Source organism: Dromiciops gliroides, chromosome 2 (assembly GCF_019393635.1).
Source record: "Dromiciops gliroides isolate mDroGli1 chromosome 2, mDroGli1.pri, whole genome shotgun sequence".
NCBI lineage: Eukaryota > Metazoa > Chordata > Mammalia > Microbiotheria > Microbiotheriidae > Dromiciops > Dromiciops gliroides.
The window spans coordinates 583,667,519-583,691,281 of NC_057862.1; the positions used below are offsets into that span (position 1 = coordinate 583,667,519).

The following is a 23,763-nucleotide window of genomic DNA, read 5'->3' on the forward strand; positions in this document are numbered from 1 at the left end:
TAGAGTCAGTCATTTTTATTTAGACTTCATCACTAACACCATTTGATAACATGATAATATGGTGGGCACAAATATGTACCAAGTAGCACACAAAATCTTTAAATGCATGGTTTTCATAGGTAATTTGTCATTATTTGGTACTAGATTTAAAGACGACACTTATATTCTTCAGTTTTTATGTGTTTTTTAACACCATAATTTTTGTTTAGTCATGCAATGGTAAGAAATTCAAAAGCGGTCTCTTTTTCTTCTGTTAATTCCTTTGCAGTGAGATCCATCTTTTCACGGGAGAAATCATTGATAGGGAGGCCTTCCACAAATTTCCAGGACTTATTCTGTTAAGAAACAATGCCAAGTCAGTAACAGGTGACAGTTACATGATACTCAGATTTCCTGGATTCCATTTGATCCTGACATCAGGCCTTGGTGATCCTGGGCCAATCACTGAACCTCTGTTTGCTTCAGTTTCCTCATCTATAAAAGGATGGGTGTGTATGTGTGTGGAGGGGTGGTCTGGACTTGATGGCTCCTAAGGGGCTCTCTTCAAGCCCAAGTCATCTGCCTCCCAACTCTGTGCTTTGTCCACTGTCAGACTGGGCTCCAGGTAAGACTTACAAGCTAGGACTGGTCTATAGCCCAGTAATCCTGCTGCAACTCTCAAAACTTTCAAGTTTCCCTTCTCTAGATTTAAAATGGAAAAAGTCAAAATCACAGTCCAGATTTCATTAAGTCTGGGGTGGGATGGGGTAGGTTTTCTTTCCTCAAAAATCAGTGGTCTCGGGGCATCTAGGTGGTACAGTGGATAAAGCACTGGCCTTGCACTCAGGAGGACCTGAGTTCAAATCTGGCCTCAGACCTTGGCACTTGCTAGCTGTGTGACCCTGGACAAGTCACTTAACCCCCATTACCCCCCCCTCCCCCCCAAATCACTGGACTAGGCACCTTGAAGTCAGGCAGTTAAATATTAAAAGAAAATATGCCCTGGACTCAAGTAGCATGAGGGAAAAATACTGGGTAAATGGTTAAAAAACAAATATTTACTTAGGAAATAGTGTTCCAACATTAGCACTGGGGATGATTTGTTGCCATTCAGATGCAAGACTGTGATGTGGCGGATCCTCTGAGGGAAGTTGCTCTCTCAGCAGAGAGCTGCAGAGACAGTGACTTGACTCCAAGGTCTCCTTGACTCAGCTCTCTAATTGCCCCACCAAGCTTCCTCTCCTTGGGACACATCTACTGACTGATTACATGGCAGTAACAGAGAGCTCTGAGTCTCTGGGTACAGGAAGATGCTGTTCTGTAGGTGCCCAATATCAAGGCTTAATTTTGATTCACACAGACTGAGGAGAATTCCATATTTGGTGAAGGAGCCGGTTCTGAGGTTATCTGACAACACAAGACACGGAAACCATCCGCCGGCACAAGAAACTTACCTTGATGACAACAGGGAATGAGTAGAGCAGATCATCAGGGACTCCATAGGAATTACCATCAGAGATGACTCCCATGGAAACGAACTCTCCCTGAAAACAACAGGACGATCTCTTGTGAGACAGGCTGGCCTTGAGCCTCACATACAAAGTTACTGTTTATGCTAATACAGTTTACAACACACTCCTGCTCCCCCTATTTCTTTATTAATATACAATATTGTGGATGATGAAAGACCATAATATGGAAATGCTGTCACTAATCGGCTACTTCTGAGAAAGGCAGCTGACAAATACACAAATAAAGAAGGGATAGCTAGTCTATGCAAATCACTCAACAATTACCTCTGGAGTTCCAAACCAGATATCTCTGACATGGTCGCAGATTGCTTTGGCAGCTGACATCGCACTAGACAACTTTCGAGCCTTAATGACAGCTGCACCACGCTGCTGAACAGTCTGTCGTAGGGAGAAAAATGGATTACTTGCTTGTGCTACTCATATTTCATATCTATTTAAAGCCGTCACTCACAAAACAACGAATCAAATGCAAATAGGTACTTTACTATTTGAGGAATAGTAACCAGAAGATACTTGAAAGCCTAAGAATCTAGATGTCCCAACATAAAAATACTACCAACAGGGGAAAGCAATGGTTTGTAAAGTTGTATACCAGTGACAATTGGATCCACCCCCAAAGCACCCACTGCCCTGCCTCACTGCCTGTATGTTTTATGCCAACGATGTGAAAGAGTCAGAGGGGCAGAAACTTGACAAGTCCCAGCAATGTCCACTGAGTTATGCTGTTGTTGTAAGTGCTATAGCTAACTTGTCTCATGTCCTAAGGATTAGCTCCTTAGTCAACAAAAAGGAAGCATTTGCTCTGTATAATGCTCTGACCTTTGGAGAAAAGATTGGGGAGGGGAAACAGAAGAATCCAAAGGATCATACTCCCATGTCAAGATATTTACAATCTAGTCAGGGACACCCCACTCCCCCCACGTCTCTTTCTCTCTCTGTCTCTCTTTCTCTGTCTGTCTCTGTGGAACACAAACAGCTAACAAGGGTAAACTAAGGCTAATTTATGCTGAAAGAATGAAGAACAAGGGATCGGAACCGAGTCATTGGTGGAAAGCTTTGCCCCATAATCTACTTCTATCATGGCAATGATGAGTGAAAAATGTGCTAAGTACCCTTCTAACTGGATGACTGTCCCAATGGACGCTGACATTTATTCATGTATTTACAGTCTCCCAACTCTATGAGAGCTAAGGCACAGGACTCACAGCATGTGATCTTCCCTCCAACGTTCTTTAGACTAGACCGTTGGATGACTAAGGTGGAAATATGTTCAACATGAGTGTGTGTGTGTGTGTGTGTGTGTGTGTGTGTGTGTGTGTGTGTAATATCAGACTGGTTGCTGTCTTGGGGAGGGAACTCAAAATCTTATATTAAAACTAATGTTGAAAACTTTTTACATGTAACTGGAAAAAAACAAAATACTATTAAGACTGAAAAAAAAAAAAGAGAATAGACTGTTGGGTTCTTCATTGATTTTTCTTACCGTGATAAAATCCCCCTTGAGCCAGCTGTCATCCTTTATAGCTTCATAAACACCGACTTCTTTCCCTTGTATGTTAACCTTGGCATGGTTAACATCTGGGTACTGAGTTGAGGAGTGGTTTCCCCAGATAATGACGTTCTTGACATCATGGGCGGTCAAGCCAAGTTTAAGAGCAATCTAATTTAATATAAAACATGCATTTTAAGACAAATTCCTTTTATTTCAAAGTGCTATTAAAAGACTTCTGAAGTTTTGAGAAAATATGTAAGTATTTTGCTGAAATCTGAAAATTAACAGTTTTAGTTGGTAGCCTTTGCAAAAAGCGGTTTGGCATGTTTTTGCATATTGCTTTGACATAAAGTGAGCTGATCTTTTAAAAAAAGAAACCTTGGAAATGCATAGGATCAGTGCAAATTCAATAGTTACAGCTATAGTACTATGCGGTAATAACTCATAAAAATCATAGAGTCCAACCAGTCCCAGTCCATTACTTTCAGAGAAAGAAATGATGTGTTCATGGTCACACAGTGTACAGAGATAGTAGTCTATGTAGTGGAGGGAGAACCAACCTTGAAACCAAGAAGACTGGGTTCAAGTTCTGTCTCTGACAATACTATGTGACCCAGGGCAAGTCACTTAACCATTCAGTGCCCCAGGCATCTAAGACTAGAAGAGTTGTGGGGAAGGTGCTGATGTGCATCAGTAAAAGGTGTTCCTTATACCCAAGAAATCCCAGGTCTAGTTCCTATTTCTATCTACAGTTTTTGGACTTCACATATGGCATGATGGTAATAGTCAACCAGGAAGTTCCCTTTCTTAACCAAAATGGGAAAATAGGAACTTAATATAGTGCTGTGAAAAGTCTGAGGAGAGTTAAATTCTGATATAATCCACTCTAGAGCCAGTGTCATGTCTAGCTCACTATGAATGCTTGGGTGACTCGTGAGACTTCTGAGTCTCAGTTTCCCCATCTGCAGAAGGAACAGGCTGGACTAAATATCTCAGAAGGCCCAGTTAGCTCTAAGATTCTTTGGCTTTACATTTTAAAGTATGAGAAACCTAGCCTTTCAGAAGAATTGAAAAGAGAGCTAAGCACTCAAGATCTCAATGGTGATCTTCTGAAACAAAGTTCAAAATTTGCACTTGAGATACACTGATGTTTGTTAATGTTAATTTGGTAAACACTGCAGGCGTGTTCATCAAAACAATATTAAACATGACTCTGTACTCTTGATCCTTCATAACTTAGACCCTTCCTCTCCTTATAGTCCTTTCTGACACATTATTTCTTTCTACACATGCTAGAGAGCAATCACACTAAGTATTTGCTGTTCTTCAGGTACAAGTGCCTTTGCCCCATCTGTCCCCAAGGCCTGAGATGCTCTCCCCTTCTTGCCTCCACCTTGTGGAAGGCCTCGCTTCTATTTTTCTTTTTTTTTTGTGAGGCAATGGGGCTCAAGTGACTTGCCCGGGGTCACACAGCTAGTACGTGTCAAGTGTCTGAGGTCAGATTTGAACTCAGGTCCTCCTGAATCTGGCCAGGGCCAGTTCTTTATCTACTGTGCTTGGCTTCTTTCAAAACTCTGCTCAAGCGCCCCTTGCTCCACAAAGCTTCGCCTGACCCCCTTGGCTGCTAGTGCCCAGGCTCCCCCAAACCCCTGGTATTCCTTCTGTATGTACGTGTACATATGTATATGTTGTTTCCTGTTAGGATGTAAGTGCTGTGAGGGCAGGGCTCTTTTCACTTGTGTCTTGGTGTCAGCACAGGGCCTTGCATATCAGGTGCCTCATCAGTGCTTGTGGAATGATTCTCCTCTTGCCTTCCCACATGCTTGTTTGCTCTCATTGCCCCAGCTGGCTGGGAGGGTGGAAGCAGAACCTTGGTCATAGTCTCTCACATTCTGGATTCCCCTCACATCCCCTGAGATCTCACAGGCACAGCTGAGCCTGCTGGGACAGCTGAGGCGGGCAAGGTGCTGTGGAGGGCAGGGTTTTAAAAGGACTGGCTGATGGGGTTCAACGTTAACATATCTGCTGATAGTGGTGTGCTCGCTCGTCCTTAGCTCCCATTCCTAGCTGACTGTGGGCTCAACACTAACAAGGTAATGGATAACTGTAACTTCACGGAGCTGCCTCATGGACTCTGCTGAGCACAACGCTTTTGACTCTTTGCCAAAGAAACTCTCCATGCTGTGACCAGCCAGCTGGCTCCCGCTGCATGGTCCTGCTCCTTTAGGCCCGACATATATGTGCAACACTGCTGACTATGCAGGTAGGCCCATTCTGAAGGTAGTTATTAGGCAACCAAGTCTGGAAAGTTCTCTGATGCCAAAGCAAAGGTTGCAGTACAGTATTAGTTCATGTGAGAAACTAAGAACTGACTTATTGTACAATCACAGATTAAGACCTAGAAGGGAAGGAGCAGACTAAGCCTGCCCCCCACCCACCCCCTGCATTTTACAGATGTGGAAACTGAGGTCTAGAGGAGTGACATGACTTGCCCAGGTGTTTAAGGAAGGATTTGAATCCAAGTGTTCCTTCCAGCAAGTCCAATAGTCTATCTAGCACAGCATGCTGTTTGAAAGAAAAATTCCTTTTGGGGAAAAAATCCTTGTATGACTTCTGACAGAGCAGGGTAAAGAGACAGATGTCCCTGTTCTGAGGTCCCATTATCATAGTGAAAGAGTATATTCCTCCTCCCCTTACCCATTCCCCCAAGGCCATAGGTAGAACACTGGGCCTGGAATTAGGAAGACTTGAGTTTAAATCTGGTCTTAGACAATGCTACTTGTATGACCCTGGACATGTCATTTAACCCAGTAGTGTTAAACTCAAATGGAAATGGGGTGCAGAAGAGGGGGTATTGATTTGTACATAAGCATCCTTAAAGGTTGGATAATGATGTAGCTTTAAGTATGTTTTATAATACTATATATATATATAAATAAAATGATGTTTTATTGTATTTTTATTTATCTTGTTAAATATTTCCCAATTAATTTTAATCAGGCATGGGCTACATACTTAATTCCTCTGACTTAATCTATGTAATAATAATAATAATCACGATCATAAAATAACAATAATAATTTTAGTCACAGGAGTACAAAAAAAACCACCCAATAAGACAACCTACAGCAGATAGCTATAAGGATTATGAGTTTTTGAGGTGACTCTAATATTAGCAAATTAGCAGTCTGAGCAACTTCAATTTGATAAAGCAAATCTTCTCTGGTTTCCTCTACATTTCTAGAAGAACAGACTATGGCCCAAGATAGTGGGTCTTCAACGTTTTTTAACCTAGGTTCCACATTATTCTCTACTTCAAAAAGCAAAGTCCTCAGTTTATTTGGTAGACTATACCCATCCTATTATTCCTTTTTTTTTTTTTTAAAGGACCAAGTTAGGTTAGAGATAACAGTACTGATCTGAGAGCAAGATCATGCCAGAGGAAGAAGGCTGAGGAATCAGAGGAGATTCAGCTAAATTAGCCATAGAAGTGGTTAGTTAATACCACCACAATGAACAGGCTTATTTAAGTACCTTTGCATATAGTATGAAAACTATTTAGCATCAATTTAAATTTTGAAAATATAATTGCCACATAAAAACTTAAAACTCCAGAATTTTTACTACTTGCTAATCTAGAAAGTCACAAAAGATTTGGAATAGTTAGTATGAAACTTTGCTAGGTGGGATTTTTTAAGTTGAAAGGAAGTTAACAGGAAAATGGTTGGCCTAGGACTCAATTCTACTCACCTGAGACTTAGCTCGGTTGTGATCCAGGCGAGTCAAACAGCTGAAATTCTCCTTGGGAATGGATGGGGCCATCTTGGAAGCCGTCAGGCAATTGGTATTGGCTGGATTACCAACAACCACAACCTGGCAAAGATGGAAAGACATAGAAGGAAAAGTGAATCACAATGACCAATATCTTGATGAAATGGAATAGCTTTCTCAGATAACGACTATGGGTAAACTAGCTGCTAGACTGGATAAGAGTACTGGGCCTGGAGTCCTGAAGACCTGAGTTCTAATCTGGCCTCAGATACTTACTAGCTGCGAGACCCTAGACAAGTTACCTAACCCCGTTTGCCTCAGTTTCTTCACCTCATTAAAATGAGCTGGAGAAGGAAATGGCAAACCACTTCTTTGCTAAAAATACCCCCAGTGGGTCACAGATGATTATTTGTGAACTGACAATCACAAAATTCACAGGAACCAAATGAGTTGATTAGGGTGAGTTTGTTATCAGGTTTTCCCTTCAAACACTCCATTTTTATTGGTGCTTAGTCATTAGACACTCAATAACAAACTACTATTAATCAACAAGTTATACTCTGGGTACTAAAAGCTGAGAGCTAAGGTCAGCTTTTGACCATTTTGCATCTTGGACTATGGGAGAACACTTAGCACTACCTACCTTCCATCCTCCACAAAAAGTGCACTAATATAGGAGATTGCCCATCTCTCACGGAACACTATTTCTTGTGGCTATTTTGTAAGAAAACAAATTTTATTTGGCTAATGTCTAAAAAAAGGCAATGCATCTGGCTCCTATGAAGTCAGCACACATAGTAGGGTAGAGACGGGCCTCTTAACTATGGCGCTAATCTTTGAGAAGTCTCAATTTAATAAAGCCATCTGAAACAATCCCCTTCCTTCAAAAGGCTGCTGAATCTCCCCTGTTAGGGATATTCCCTGCAGTGCTCAAAGAATTAGGAAGTGAGAAAAAAGAACTCTGGGGGAAGTTCGAAGGAGGAATTCAGAAAACAACTAAAATAGAAAACTATATAACTGGCTTCATTAAGTGGCATGCAAAATAACTCCTTTTAGCCTTTGGGGAGGAAATAATTTAATATACTTGAGCCACAATGAAATCCCAAATCAAAGAGTACATAGAGAAGAGCATGTTTTGAAAAAATAGGTTGTACGGACCAAAGTCCTTCTTGCCTTAGGAAGTGGAGTGCAGTGAACGCAGCTGGATGTTTGTTTGGTGACTTAGGGTCTTGCAGAGAATTAGGCTCATTCCTGGCCACTGCCAATGACTGGTATATTGGGCCAGGAGTGCAGACGATGCAATGAACACCATCATTTATTTGTGTTCTCTCATGATACACCTGGGGTTCTATTTTCAATTAAACGTGATGTTTTCTTTCCTGAAATCTGCCTCTTTTCAAAGAGTGAGTTCCAATTAGATTCTTCTTAAATAAGGGTTTATTTTATTAAAGTATTAATATTAAGCTAATAAGTCGTTTTGGTGCTAATAACAGGGAAACAGAACCAGAAGGGTCCCAACAACCAAGTTTTTTTCCTCAGTAAATACTTCAATGATCTATGATTTTCAAAGGTGTAGTTACTCTCTCCACTGACAATGAAATTCTTCTGTATTTTAGGAGACAGTCCTTAAGAAACACTGTGGCAAAAAGGCTCATTATCAGTTTGGTCACAGGGTGATGAATTTTTCTTAACTTGGCTAGGCTGGTTCTTGGGTGAAAGATACAACAATCCATCATTAGACCTATACCCAAAGCCTTTCCAGCTTAGCAGGGAAGCTAGTTAGGTGATACAGTGGATAGAAATGCTGGATCTGGAATCAGGATGAGTTCAAATCCTATCTCAGACATTACTAATTCTATGACCCTGGACAGGTCATTTAACCCATGTCTTCCTCAGTTTCCTCATCTCTAAGATGGGGATAATAACAGCACATAACTCCCAGGGTTGTTATTGAAAATAAAAGGAGAGGGGCAGCTAGGTGGTGCAGTGGATAAAACACTAGCCCTGGATTCAGGAGGACCTGAGTTCAGATTTGGCTTCAAACACTTGACACTTACTAGTTGTGTGACCTCCCCCTGCCCCCGCTGCAAGTCACTTACCCCTCATTGCCCCACCAAAAAAGAAAAAAGATAAAAGGAGAAAATATTTGTAAAGTGCTTTACAAACCTTAAAATGCTATAGGAGAACTAATCACTATTATTATAATTTTAAATTATTATAATTATGATGATGACCAGAGCCTGCACTCTACTAGGTTAGCCTTAAGAATCCAGAGTTACCTTCATCAAAGGCATCAGAATAAAAGTTCTCAAAATCCAAAACAAAACTAAACCCGACTTACTGAATTCCTTCAAACAGTTATAAGGAGCAAATGAGAACGTCAGGGGACGTTACCTGAAATGCCACTTCTGTATTTATTGGCTCATTTCACACAGCTGAGGAGAGCCTACTGAGAGGAAAGGTGTGAGAAGATCTTCCATTTTTATTACTGTTACTCCTACCTATGCCACTGAATAAACATGTTGCTGATTGGCAAAAATACTCAAGAACTCATCCATATTCCCAAGAACTAATCTATACTCCCTCTCCTGGTTCTGCTATTGACTTTTCTGGACTTCAAAACCGTGTCTCGACTGCTATTTCTTCCTGGAACATCCAATCACTCCGATGGCTGTCTCACCCTAGGATATCCTTTTGCCACCTGGGTCCCTTTCTCCCATTGGTGAGTTCCTGCTGGGACCTACATTTTGAGGAAGGACCCAGGATGGCCCATTTTCATTCCCCTCTGGGCTCTGCTCCTAATTTTCTTGACTTCAAAACCATGCCCCCACAAGGGTATTTCATTCTCATCCCCAGCCCCCTTTCTCAGTTGTCCTTTGTTTGTTGTTTTCCTCCATTATAATATAAACTCCTCAATTATTTTTGGCTTGTACTTGTATGCCCAGAACTTAGCATAGTGCCTTACATGCAGTAAACATTTAATAAATGCCTTCTGCCTTTGTTGTCTATATAGCAAAGTAAATTACTGTCAGCTACCAGCGATTTTAATCTTCTCTGTGGATAATTTTAAAGAAGTTGCTAGCTGCCACCTGATTTTAAAAGGCATTATGTACTTCCTGGGACCTTTGCAAATGGATTTTCATGCCTTGATGAAAATCAAAGAGAAAAAGAGATAGAGCTATTAAAAAATTAGATAATGGGCATTATTTAAATACCGTATGTGTATTTTACAAATCCATTGGGGTACATAAAGGCAAGTTGTTGAGAAGATCTTCAAAGAAACATTTCTATCTATTTTGCTGAAAGCAAAAAGATGTTTCAAGTTAAAAAAGAAAAGAAGCGGTCACCTTAACAGACTTTTTGGCATATTTTTCCAAAGCCTGCCCCTGGGACTTGAAAATCTTCACGTTTGCCTTGAGCAAGTCCTTCCTTTCCATGCCTTCCTTCCTTGGCATGGAGCCAACCAGAATTGCGACATCCAGGTCCTTGAAGGCAATCTCTTCTTTATCTGTTGCAATGACCTCTGTGAGTAAGGCAAAACAAAAAGGAAAGCTCATTAGAAATTATCACCTAAAGGACCGGATAGAACAGTTTCATCTTACTATCAGGCACTGGCTGCCTATGGAGGCGGGGCAAAGATACTGAGAAAATGACAGGACTCAGAAAATCAGGGTCATTGGGGTCATTGGTGCAAGTCTCTGCATCTTCCCCATGCTGTGCACACCTCAGAACCTTTCTCTTCTTTGCCTGTTCCCTCCTACAGTGCTCCATGCACAGGACGGTGGGGCTAACACGTGTCCATGAACCAATCCCTTCCTGTCTGTCTCTCTCTTCTTCAGTAACTCCTTTCCTACTGTCTGTAAACATGTTCAGGCCTTTCCATCCTTAAAATAAAAACAAACCTATGGATTTAAGCCTGCTCGCTCTTCAAGCTTTCACCTTCCCTCTCCTCTTTCTCTCCTTTCCTTTCAATGCCAATTCCTAGTCATCTCTACGAGTTGTCTCCAAAGCGGGTACAGATGCTACAGGGTGCACAAAGGATAATCCATTGGTGTGCAAGAAGAAATTATTAGCACTGAACACAACGGAACACGCCTGCTGTCACCACTACTCCTCTCTCAGGGGGCTGGGGGCGGGGGAGACTTGTACCCCCTGGCCTGCCCATCCTTGTTCTTCCTCTCATCTTCTCCTATCTACCTCAGCAACACCAGAAGGAGGGCATCATCTAGCCCTGGCCATGGCCAACCTGTCCTCCACCCCTGTATCCAATTCAACAGTAGTAGGTGCTTCTTAAATCCCTCAGTTCGGCCAAAAAGGTTTTTCGTATCATAAATGAAATGAACTGTTTGTTTCATCTTTATTTCACCCCTTTAATATCTTTATTTATATATGGTTCATAACATACCAATTATTATAGTAAACTTTGTGGGGGTTCTGTTTGGGGTATAAGCTCAAAGAAGTTTTGAGACCAGTGATTTATGTTTGTTCTTTCCCCCTCCTCACCTCACTACCCACTAACTTTTTAGCCTTCCTAATATCTGATTTCCTAACCACACAATTCTATTGCTACTACTTTCAAAAATCACCAATGATCTTGGCTGTTAATTCTGACAGACTCGTCTCATTCTTCATACTCCTGGATCTTTCTGCTTTGATACTGCTGACCACACTTACTTTTGTGAAACCCTTCTCCCCTGGTTCTGACCACCCCACTCAGTCTCCTTCACTTATTCCTAATCCTGCTCCCACCCTCTAAGTGTAAGTTTCCTTTAAGGCTCTGTCTTCTTCTCATTCTCTTTAAATAATCTCATCAGTTCCTGGGAGTTCAATGACTATTTTTACCCCTATCATTCTTTTTTTTTTTTTAGTGAGGCAATTGGGGTTAAGTGACTTGCCCAGGGTCACACAGCTAGTAAGTGTTAAGTGTCTGAGGCCGGATTTGAACTCACATACTACTGACTCCAGGGCCAGTGCTCTATCCACTGCACCACCTAGCTGCCCCTACCCCCATCATTCTTAAATCTATACATACACAGTACAAACTTCTTTCCTGAAATCGAGTCTCGAACTGTCCAAGGCCTGACAGACACTTACTTCTACCAGTCAGTACCTCAAAACCAAGATGGCCAAAATGGAACTGATTTTCTCTCCTCTCACTCCCATTCCCCAGGCTGAGAAACTTGGGAGTCATCTTTGCTTCTTCCCTCTTCCCCATAAGTCTAGTCAATTTTATATCTGGAGTATATTTTGCACTTGTTCCCTTCTCTCCAATCATGTGGTGCTCACCCTCTGGTCCTCACCATCTATATTACTGCAGTAACTGTCTAATTGGTCTTCTTGTTTCATTCTAGATTTTCACCTTGTCAATTAACCCTCAACCTTCCTTAAGCACAAGTCTGCCCCTACCAATCTCCTGCTAAATTACTCCCTATTGCCTCAAGGATAAAATGTGAATTCCTTAGGCTGGTCATTAAAACCATTTACTCTTGGCAGCTAGGTGGTGCAGTGGCTAGAGCACTGGCCCTGGATTCAGGAGGACCTGAGTTCAAATTTGGCCTCAGACACTTGACACTTACTAGCTGTGTGACCCTGGGCAAGCCACTTAACCCTCATTGCCCTGCAAAAACAAAAAACAAACAAACAAACAAAAACATTTACTCTGTGGCAGAGGAGCAATCTGTGTTTATGGTGGAAGTACCATCTTGACAAAATTAGATCTTTGAAGTATCAGACTTAATGATGTCACATTAACAAATATCTACAAAGCACCCACTGCAAAGTCTCTGCCCTCAAGGAGCTTACAATCTATTGGAGAGATAAAACACATACTCAGATAAGCAAGACACAAAGTAGGGAATGAAAGAGGGAGAGGGGCATCATGGAAGGTTTCATATAGGCTACACCTGGTAAGGATTCTCAAAGGAAGGCAGAAATGAGGAGAGAGCAGCGAAATGGAATGCAGCTTGTGGACAGAAGCAGGATGCACTGTCACAATTGGAGGAGAGCTGATGCTCTAGATTGATGCCCTGGCTAGAACACAGAGTTTTTTAAAGGGAATAATGTGAAACCAGGCTGGGAAGGTGAGCTGCAGCCAGAGTGCAGAGGATTTCTCTTCTGGCTTTGTATCCCTGGAACCTGGGAAACAATAGGTGCTTACTAAGGGATGCTGACTGATTCTGGGCCTTCATTTCCTAATCTATTCAAGGAGGGAACTGAAGGGCAGAATAACCCCTGGGTCTGATGTTTTGCGATTGCTGATATCACAGATGCATTCTGATGAGAAGCCTTGGGCAGCTTGGCCATTTCTGGTATATAATCTTACTATCTTATGATTAAATACTTTAACAAACAGCTAAAATAACCATCTGAATTTGTGTTTAGAAGCTGATATAATCCTACTACAGAAGTATTTTGTGCCCAGTTACTGACCTTTTAGGAGGGGAAGAGCACAGTCTTGCAGTTCCATTACCACTCCCTCCAGCACACCCATCATGGGGGTGATATCCAACAAGACAAGAATGAGAGCCTGGCAAACAACAGAGAAAGCACCCCAATGTTAAAGTTAACAAAAAAGTCATTCCATTTCTTGCCAAATGATTTTGTATGCAAATTTAAGTTATATTTTCCATACTGGGCAATTTGTCTAAGAGGTCTATAGCATAGTATTTTCCAAACAAACTTAACAGTTTAATTGGCTTACCATTCAAAATACAAATAGGTTTTTTCACTGAATTATATAATCATAACAATGCATAGGGAAAAATAAGTGGAAAATAAACTATAAAAGAGGGATAAGTGTAACCTGTTACTAAAATATATAACAAAGCAGTAATTATAAAAACAAAAACCAAACCACAACTCAGCCTCCTTCACTTATTCCTAATCCTGTCTCAACTGATGAGATTGTTTAATTCACATTTTATCCTTGATACTAGAACTAGATCAATAAATAACACAGACTAGAGAAATCAGCATCAAAGAAAAAAACCACTAATATTATATCCTCTATTTAGGTAGTATTAAAGAGTTATTTAATATCTAATTAATCGACATCTGACCTATTTTTAGCAGAGAAAGATGGCCAAGCTAGTCTAGTCACCTATGCTCTCTGCTATCTATGTTATGACTTTCTTCCCCAAAATAGATTTCAGGTAAGACAGGAATCTTGAACAAGTAGAAACATGTAAAAATATGGTTTGGCTGAACTTTTCAGAACTGTTGAGTAACCAAGTGAACATTCCATTCCATGCTGGGCCACTCTCTTCACTCCTGGTGTTAAACAAAGGGATCTTTGTGCCAATACCTCAAATCATGCATCAGAATAATCTGTAACTATGCTCTCAATATCAATATGGATATTATAAAATTAATTTTCAAAACTAGAAGAAAAAGGTAATATATTTGTTCTAACTATGGATAAGAAGGACTTAATACGCATCCTCTGTGGAATACTGGTTAAAGGACATGAAGACAATTTATGAAAGAGGAAGTACATTATTAGCAGCATGAAACTCAAACTTCCTAATAATCAGAAAAATGCAAATCAAAAGTATTCATATTTGTGCCATTTACAACTGAAAGACTAGAAACAATTTATAGGCCCAACAGTTACAGAATGACTGAAAAACAAGGTATATTACTAGAATGTTATAAAGCTATAAAAAGATTAATATGGAATAAAAATGCTATAGGAGGTGACAGAATAAAATCCGAACCAGACCTGCATATTACAATTACATAAAAAGAAGAAAACAAAGGAAGAAAAATAGGGCCAAAAGTCACAGAATTTCAAGTAGGTTCTGAAGGTGACAAAGAATTAGCAGACCTTATCTGCCAGTAAAATTTGTAGTTCTACCCAGTGAATTTCTTTTGGTTTCCAAGCTAGTGAATTTAGGGAAGATTTTGTCTGTTTTTTGTTTGTTTGTTTTAGATTTTAAAACTTTTTAAAATGCATGTTTCTACAGATAATACTACAAAAGAACATTCACTAAATGCAGCAGAAACTCATAATACAGGTAGAGTAATACAGGGGAGAATAAAGATACTGAAACCTTAAAGGTTATTTGTCATGTTACCTGTTTTGATACATTCAATGCTTATACTTTCAATGAGTTAGGTATTCCTACAGTAAAGTTAGTCTATGAATCCCTGTTCCAATGAAATGCTTTTATATAGGTTTCTAGGATATATTAATCTATGGTTTTGAATTCTGGATTGCTAGTTTTCACATAGTACTTATTTTCCCCTTCCCCAAATCCAGATGCCTTTGGTCTTTTCAGAAAATGGAAGATGGTATTATATGAGTGTGGTTCTAATGTATATGTGTAACTTCATGATATCCTAAGGATATCAGATTATACCTAAGGGTATTAGATTATTTCAGTCTATCTGCACATATACAAATGTGTTCCTTCTACCACACGATACTTTCCAATACCTTCCATATAGAGGTGAAATAAGCCTGTTTATGATATACAACAAAGACTAAATGTTGCAACACAGGAAAACAATGTTCTATTACTCCTCTTCAATCTTAAATTCACAATGAAACACATTTATCTCCATTACAACAGGATCTCAAAAGTAACTTGGCCATAAGGAGGTTAAAAAGTTTGTGGGAGGGGCAGCTAGGTGGCGCAGTGGATAAAGCACCGGCCCTGGAGTCAGGAGTACCTGAGTTCAAATCCGGCCTCAGACACTTAACACTAGCTGTGTGACCCTGGGCAAGTCACTTAACCCCAATTGCCTCACTAAAAAAAAAAAAAAAGTCTAAAAAAAAAAAGTTTGTGGGAGGTACTCAATATCAGACTTGAGATTTGTGAACCACTCAAGGCTCTCATTTAGCAATTTCATAAGAGCAAACTTTTACCTAATGGTGTAGCAACTGTTTTCTCTCTAAGTGCTAATGCCTAACACAGCAAGATTACGCCAGGTAGGGAGAACTGGTTAATAACAACAACTTCAGTTCACATAGTCCTTTACAATTTACGTCATCACATTTCATTAGAGGGAAAGAGCAAGGGACCAGAGCCAGGAGACCTTGGTCTAAATCAAGGCCTTACAGTTTATTAACTGTGTGAACTAGAATTAATCATTTTTTCACCTTTTAGATTCAGTTTCCTCATCTGTAAATTGAGGTTCCTACTTAATCTCCTTGGGCCTCACAGCGTTGTCACTTATAAATCCTAGAGCACTATATAAAAAAGAGTTATTACAACAAGTTAGGCAGCATGAATTTTACTTATACCCATTTTGAGGATGAAATATCTCTGCCTCCAATATTTCCAGTGATTTACAAAAGTCACATAGGTATTAAAAGCAGCAGTGCCAATACTTCAATTGTAATTCTGATTCTAAATCTGTATCTCTAGGAAGGCAAGAGATGTTGTTCCTAGCCTCAACACTTTTTTTCCCCCTCTGAAGGAGTATTCAGTTTGAGAATAAAAAGTTATCTAAAGCAATATAAACATGTGTGTTATATATATGAATATATACCAATAACAAAAATAATGAGAGTCAACAAGAAAATAGGAATTCCACTTCATAACTGTCTATTCAGGAACATTCTTATTCTCAGTATTAAGGAGTATGTATGTCCATAAGGATTCTCTCCTCAGAAAATTAAGGAAGAGTAAAACTAAGTAGGGACAGATTGACAGAATTCAATTCAATAAATATTAAAAAAAATATTTAAGTATTCTCACCTGGTCCTTCCCAAAGACATCTCCCTTAGCAATACTGTAAAGAAGAGAATAGGCAATTTGACCGGCTGCTCCAGTTACTAGGACTCTGACAGGATCACCCTTAAAAAAAAAAAAGAGAGAGAGAGAAATTACACTCTGGTGGTATTATACATTTACTATTTTATAACCATAATTATATACCCATGCCTTTGTGATTATACCTAACAATAGACACTATTATAACTTCAATGTTTATGAGGCTGACAAAGATGAAGATAATTTGTTTCATAAAGTATATCATGAAAGATTACACTTCAAAGGATTTATAGTGGAACATTTGCAATTTTGGTGATTATTCATACTTTATAGCATTTAACTTTTAAGCTGATTTCCCCCCATTGTATAACAGGACACCTGTTCTTAGAAGGAGGAAGACAGACTTGAATGTTTGCTTGGGATGTTATTGCTAAAATGTGGAAGGAAGGGGAGAAAGGGCTTCCTAAAGAGAATTGATACTGGTTTCCACAGTATGACTCAAAAGCTAACAGTCACTAGAGACAAAAGAATTCCTACCTCTGCTGAATTGGAAATGCTAGTTTCCTTGAGCAGATAGGGTGTTGTTTTATATATATATATATATATATAATTTTCTAGTTACATGTAGAGATAGTTTTCAACATTTGTCTTTATAAGAAGAAATCTAGAAACTAGAAAAGTTTCAAATTTTTCTACCTCCTTTCCCCCTCCCCAAGACAGCAAGTAATCTGATATAGGTTATTTATGGACAATCACATTAAACATATTTCTGCATTAGTCATGTTATGAGAGAAGAATCAGAACAAAAAGCAAAAACCTCAAAAAAGAAAAACACCACCACAAAAAACAATAGAAATAGTATGGTTTGATCTGCATCTAGATTCCACAGTTCTTTTTTCCTCTGGATTTTGAGAACATTTTGGAACTATCTTGGACCATTGTATTGCTGAGAAGAATCAAGTCTATCACAGTTAATCCACACATAATGTTGCTGATACTGCGTACAATGTTCTTCTGGTTCGAGCAGATAGGTTTTTAATGAAAACAATTCCTCAACAAAGTCTTTAATTGTTCTTGTCAATTTTCATAAGCTCAATATTACTTGTGACAGTCAGCTAGCCAGAAGATAGAAACTGGATGCTGAAAACAAAATTTTTTATTTTATTCTGACAATTTTATTGCTCAGATAGGGATATTATTGGCCTCATTTTAAAGCTGAGGAAACTGAGGCAGAAAGAGTTTAAGAAACTTGCCTAAGATCACACAGCTAATAAGTGTCTGAGGCTAGATATGAACTCAGATCTTTGTGACTCCAGGCTCAGCACTCTATCCACTGAATTATTTAGTTGCTTCTTTGTGAAAACAGGAAAGGAACAATATTAAGATATAATATACTATCATGTGTATATGATAACATATCAGATTATATAAAATATAATATAAAACACAGTAACAAATGGCTATCATTATTAGTGATAATAATTATGGGACCTAATTCCTTAGGAAAGTAACCTGATATAGGGTTCTTATTCATGGATGATCAACAAATAGCCTGTGCAATTCAAATTTTCCAGTAATACAATGAATTCATATTGAGACATAAATTCCCTCTGGCCTAGTTTCTCCTCTGATAGAAGGCATTCATTTAGGAGATTGAAGAACTGTGTTAGGAGTGTCAGGTGTGGTCACACAACAGGGTGGCGCACACAGAATTCCAAACATGGTCTCATTAGTATAATATTCTAGCAATGGCTTAGGCAGGAATTCTATCCTGTTCCACTTTGCTGTAAGTTTTGATTGGAAGATAAAGTTGAAGTGAAGATCTCAGTTGTTTAGACATCAAAAAATGGCTCTCTCTGACACTTATCGAAGACCAGGAATTCCTTATTTATCACACAAGAAAACCTGGAAAAAGACTTTTCCTTTCAATTTTTTCAGGCCTTCATACCTCCATATTAAACATCATATGTAAGTAAACTAAATGATGTATAAGACATATACACATTTCAATGTTTTTCAAAACATCATATGTATTCTCACTTCCTTCTACATCTTCCCAAAGGACTTTTTTTTTTCCTCCTATGCAGCTGACTACAGGAATAATTTGTGCATGGGCAACTCACTTCCCTGTGAATGAAGGAACTCTCTCCATAGATCAGAATTCCTCAGTGAGTGATTTAGTAAATAAGTGCTAAGGTAGGGCCTAAAGATATAAAAAGAGGTTGTGACTTGCCCTAGGTCACAGAGCTAGTCAAAGGGCAGGATTCAGACCTAGGTCTTACTCTAAGCTCTCTCAAGCCTTTTAAATTTTCAAAAATGTTACATTTATTTTCTTAAGATAGAATGACTATACTGTTTCACTTATATTACTGGTCTCTGAATTATGAATTAGGAGTCAAGAAGAGTTCTGATGGTTCTACCATTCTCCTTCCCCCCGCCCCAAACCCCACATTCCATGAGAATCTGAATAGATTGGAAGAGAAACATCTAAAAAATGATAACTGTGAAAATCACAACTAAGCAAACAACAAACTGCTGACAAAATGAGAATTGTTATTTCAAAATGTTTGTATTTAGAACAGACTTACTGTTTACTGAAAATAATTAAAGGCTTCTATTCTGCAACAAGTAGAAGAGCATGGGAATAAGAATCATAAAGGCCTGGTTTCTAGTTCTGACCCTACCACTTTATTAGTGGGTTGCACTTGAGCAAGTCAACTAATTTGTCTGGGTCTCAGTTTCCTCACAGTCAAATGAGATAACCCAACATGACCGGTAGTCCTTGAGCTTTTTGGTGTCAGGACCCTTGAGAAAGCCTGTTAAGATTATCAAGGACTCCCCTCCCCAAGAACTTCTGTTTATGTGTCTATCAGTATTTTACCATATTAACATTTAAAGTAAAACTGGTTTTGACTGTGGACCCTCTGGAAGGGACCTGGGGACCCTTAGGACTTGCTGGGCTAACTCCTTGAGGACCACTAGACTAGATGCTCTCAAAGGTGCCTCTTAAAGCAATATGGCTTTATAACATTCCAGTTGGAGATATGCATGAATTAAAATATTGAGAAACTTGGGGTTTATCAGAGAGGTTGGTCTATGGCCACTAGTATCTATAACATCAGCTTCAATAACCCAGCTTCTCAGATGAAGTGGAGACACTGTAGTTCCATTAGAGGCAGCTAGGTGGCAGAGAGGCTAGAGCACTGAGCCTGAGGTCACCCTGATTTGAAATCCAGCCCCAGAAACTTTGGGCAAGTCTCTTAACCTGTTTGCCTCAGTTTTCTCAATTAGAAAATGGGGATAATAACAGCATCTACCCTGCAGGGTTGTTATGAGGATCAAATGAGATAACATGTGAAAAAGGGCTAGCACAGTGCCTGGCACCCAATAGGTATGGTATAAATGTTTACTGCCTTCCTTCCTCCTATCAAAACTTTAACATGTTCATATTTTGAAAGAATTGGAGAACTCGAGAGAACAGGCACTTAACTCCCATTAAGCACTACATTCTCCATTAAGGGCTTTTGCAGAACTAAGTTGCTATGAAGCCAATCTCGATGGGTAATATTTCTTGGTGGTGTGTAGTTCTGTAAGCAAATAAAACAAATATATATTCCATTTTAACAGATAAAGGATGAGAATACTGTTAGAAGGTCAGACAGATAATTAAGGATTGGATAATAAAGCTAAATTTAACAAGGTCACATGCTATGAGTATGGATCAAAATTGGAGGACCTGGCACTGAAGGGATTGGGTACTACTGATTCTACTTCAGGACAACTTCCTTTTTTGTCTTTAGGCAAATTATTTTAATGGAAATACAAGTATATTCTTGCATGAAAGGGACGCTAGGATAACCTGGCATAACTTCTTTTTCACAGATGAGGCGAAACAACTTGTTAGATAGAGTTGGAAGGGATTTGAAAAATCATTTATTCTAACCCCCTCATTTTAAAGGTGAGAAAAAACAGCCCCAAGGGGTTAACAGGCTTGGCTGAGGTAACATAGCTTGGGTAGAGCAAGGATCTGAACCCAGATTCTTTGAATTACACTCAGAGAAGTCTTTTCCACTGTTACATACTAGCCAAGGCAAAAAAGAAAAAAGCAGAGCTCAAATAAAGAGCCTCTAACTAACTGCAAGTCATGACACAACCTCCCAATGTCATGGTCCTCTTCAAGAATGAGAACCAAGGACAAACCACAACAACAACAACATCTCTCTCAAAGTCACTTAGTTTAACCTCCTCGTTTTACAAACTGGTAAACTGAGGCTCCGAGAAGTTGTGCAAGAATACAATGGAATACTAGAACGAGGATTCAAATACTGGTAGATATTTATTATTCATTCAAAAATTAGTATGAATAAAAGCTGGTCAAATTATTCTGTTTCACTATATTTCAGAGGATTCTCATCTCTAATGTTTCATTTTCTACCTTTCTACATAATTTCATGACATAGCAATCCTTCCTTCTGACTCAAGCAATCAAACATGGCCTGCTTACAAAATTTCATTATTAGACAAATAAATTTGTTGTGTTAATCAATTTTAATGGCAAATTTCAGCTTTCAAGGTGAGTGTGGCTAAGTATTTGTAACCAAACTGATTGTGTACTCTTATTTAACAGTCATTCTATATAGAACATATAAGGGTCCATGATGTACTTGAACATCTTAATTTAATGATAGTACACAGTTATCTTCCATTATTGTCACTTCAAAAATATTTTTAGTTCTTTGTTATAGAATTAAAAAGAAAGATCTCTTTTATCCTTCTATCGTGTCAAATATAATCCCAACTTTATAAAAGTATATAATTACTATCATAAATTCTGAAGAAAAGATAAAATAGGATAAAAAATGAAAACATAGTTGACATTGTTTTCATTTTCTTTTTGGTCCAGTGGTTGAACACAGAGCAAATAATAGTAATCTAGCTGGGCATTCTTCCATGATTTAAATTAAGAATGCCTTTCTGTATTTAGCATGGAACTTATGACCTTTCTTCTGACACAGGCAATATAATTTGTAACTTTTATAAAAAGGTCTGTGCCTCCTGAAGCTAAAGGGCCAATATTACGTTCCTATGACAAATATTCCTTTCTTCCTAATTATCTTCAGTTTTTCTGTGAAAGTACCCAAAATAAGCAATTTTCATTTGTACTTTTATCTTGCTCCTTTCAGTTAGACTTGTGAGCCACAAGTAGGTACCAACACATTTCCTCTTTAAATAATTCAACAATGAATTGTGTACAAAGCTTGTTTGGTTCCCTTTCCCATTAAGCTCTCTTCACAAATTACCTTGAGCTGCCGAATTAAATCATATGAGACCTAGCTACAGTTCTGAATTTAGATCTGAAGTCAAGGAAAATTACCCATCTTCTGCATAGTGCAGTATAGTGTGGTTTTGGAGTTAAAGGATTATGGGTTCAAATCCCAGATCTGCTACTTGGATGATCTTGAGCAAATCTCCTTACTCCCTCAGAATCTCAATTTCCTTACTTGTAAATTGAAGAGTTGAATTAGACTTCAAAGGTCCCTTCTGACATTTTCTTTGCTTTATCTCTGCGCCAGAATGACCTTCAAGGAATTAGACAGGGCATAGTTCCACTGATACATTTGCAAGGAATCAGGTTAGTTCATTTTCTGTATATGGTATTTAGCAGGTTTTGTACCTATAAAAGGAGCTTTGCAATTAGAATCTTTCCTAACACTTCTTTTCCTTTCCTTCTATTAAAATAAAAATGTTATCTGCACAATACAGTTTCCTGCAGTCAAGAGTACCAGACCAGAGTTGGTCCTAGATCTGTCAAGTAGCTGAATGACCTTGGGACAAGTTACATAATCAACCCAAGTCTTCTCATCTGTAAAATGAATGGGTTAAATAAGATACTTATTATTTTAGGGTCTTAGAATTCTATATTACCAGACAGTGAAAATTAATTTTCATCATTACAAGCTCCTCCAATCAATTACTAACATAAATAGCACCATACCAGTCATTTAGAATGCTATCTGACAATGAGGAGTAGGAATTTTAGGTTTTATTCTAGTAACTAATATCTGGAACCAGGAACGGACCCTTGAATTCCTCCCATGCCCTTAGAGAAGCATGCAGATCCTGACTACGTCATCCTAACATCCATCCTAACATCAACTCCTTCCCCGCCTTTTGTCCTTCCCTCAGAAGAAACCAGAGCTCAGATCTTAGAAGATTAGACTAGGGCATTGCATTTAAAATAAGTTTCTTGCAGATTTATAACAAACGGGTCGCTGAAAGCGCTTGTATCTTCTCTGTAGATAGTGATATTAAGAATCCAATACATTTCCTAGAGTTTTACAAATTAGACACTCGAACACATTTCAGGTTACGTTTGTGAAATTAGAAATGGCTGAACGTTTCCACCCACAAATGTAGATCTTAATCTGGGCCACCTGCAAGTGCCGCCTTCACAGTCATCTCATGGCCTTCTCATGTAAAAGGTTTCCCATGGGAACCGTCTCCCTCGCCGTTATCAAAATGACAGAAACTGAATAAAAGAAACTCTAAGGGGGAAAGAGGGACACAGGCAAATCTTTCCTTTCGGCAGGCTGGATTTTTAACGATGTGTCTCGAGGGTGGGGGTTGGGGTGGGGAAGCATAAGCTTCAGTCATTTAGCTCATCAACGCAGTATCCTAAGAGGCATGAAACAGCACACCTGGTACGGAGGGGGGTCCAAGGAAACGAGATCGCCCCACCCCCTCCCCGGGGAGAAGCCATGAGGCGTAGGGGTGGGGGTGGGGGGCAAATAAAGGGGAAAAAAAAATCACCCTTTTCTCCGAAAACCTCAAGAGAAGAAAGCAATCCCTTCCCAAGCAGAGCCCCGTAAATGGTCGTGAGAAAATGACCTCAAGATCTCCAAGGTTTAAGCTTCCAAGACGGGAGAAGGGGATAGCGACTTTGCACAGTTGTGCGCTTCCCCTCCCTCTCCCTCCCCTCGCCAATCTTTCAAGGCCAACCAGGCCTCAGGCGTCGCTTTCAGTGAAAGAGCCAACGGGGGATGCCAAAGGGCCCGGACACTTACCATGGTTGAAGCTGGACAACTTCGGCGACCGACGACTAGACTCACCTACAGTCACACAGGAGGGTCACCTCTAACTGCAGCAGCGACCAAGCAGGAGGACAAGAGGTATTAGCCGGAAGGAGGAGCGACTCTAAGTTTCCAAGGCCGCTGGGTGTGTAGTTTTTCTCTACCTCTATCTTGGCCCGGTCCAGTAGTATTTCATTTAG

At 39.4% G+C, this 23,763-nt stretch overlaps 1 protein-coding gene across 1 annotated transcript; it reads right to left on the reverse strand.

The window, feature by feature from the left end:
- Positions 1-23,754, reverse strand: MDH1 (malate dehydrogenase 1). Its single transcript, XM_043983485.1, has 9 exons — positions 23,558-23,754; positions 16,479-16,577; positions 13,204-13,300; positions 10,122-10,297; positions 6,754-6,876; positions 2,995-3,171; positions 1,776-1,889; positions 1,434-1,523; positions 1-335 (listed from the first exon to the last, which is right to left on the reverse strand). Exons 1-9 carry the CDS (start codon positions 23,558-23,560, stop codon positions 210-212), a joined length of 1,005 nt encoding a protein of 334 aa, XP_043839420.1. The 5' UTR covers positions 23,561-23,754; the 3' UTR covers positions 1-209.
- Positions 23,755-23,763: the final 9 nt, after the last annotated feature.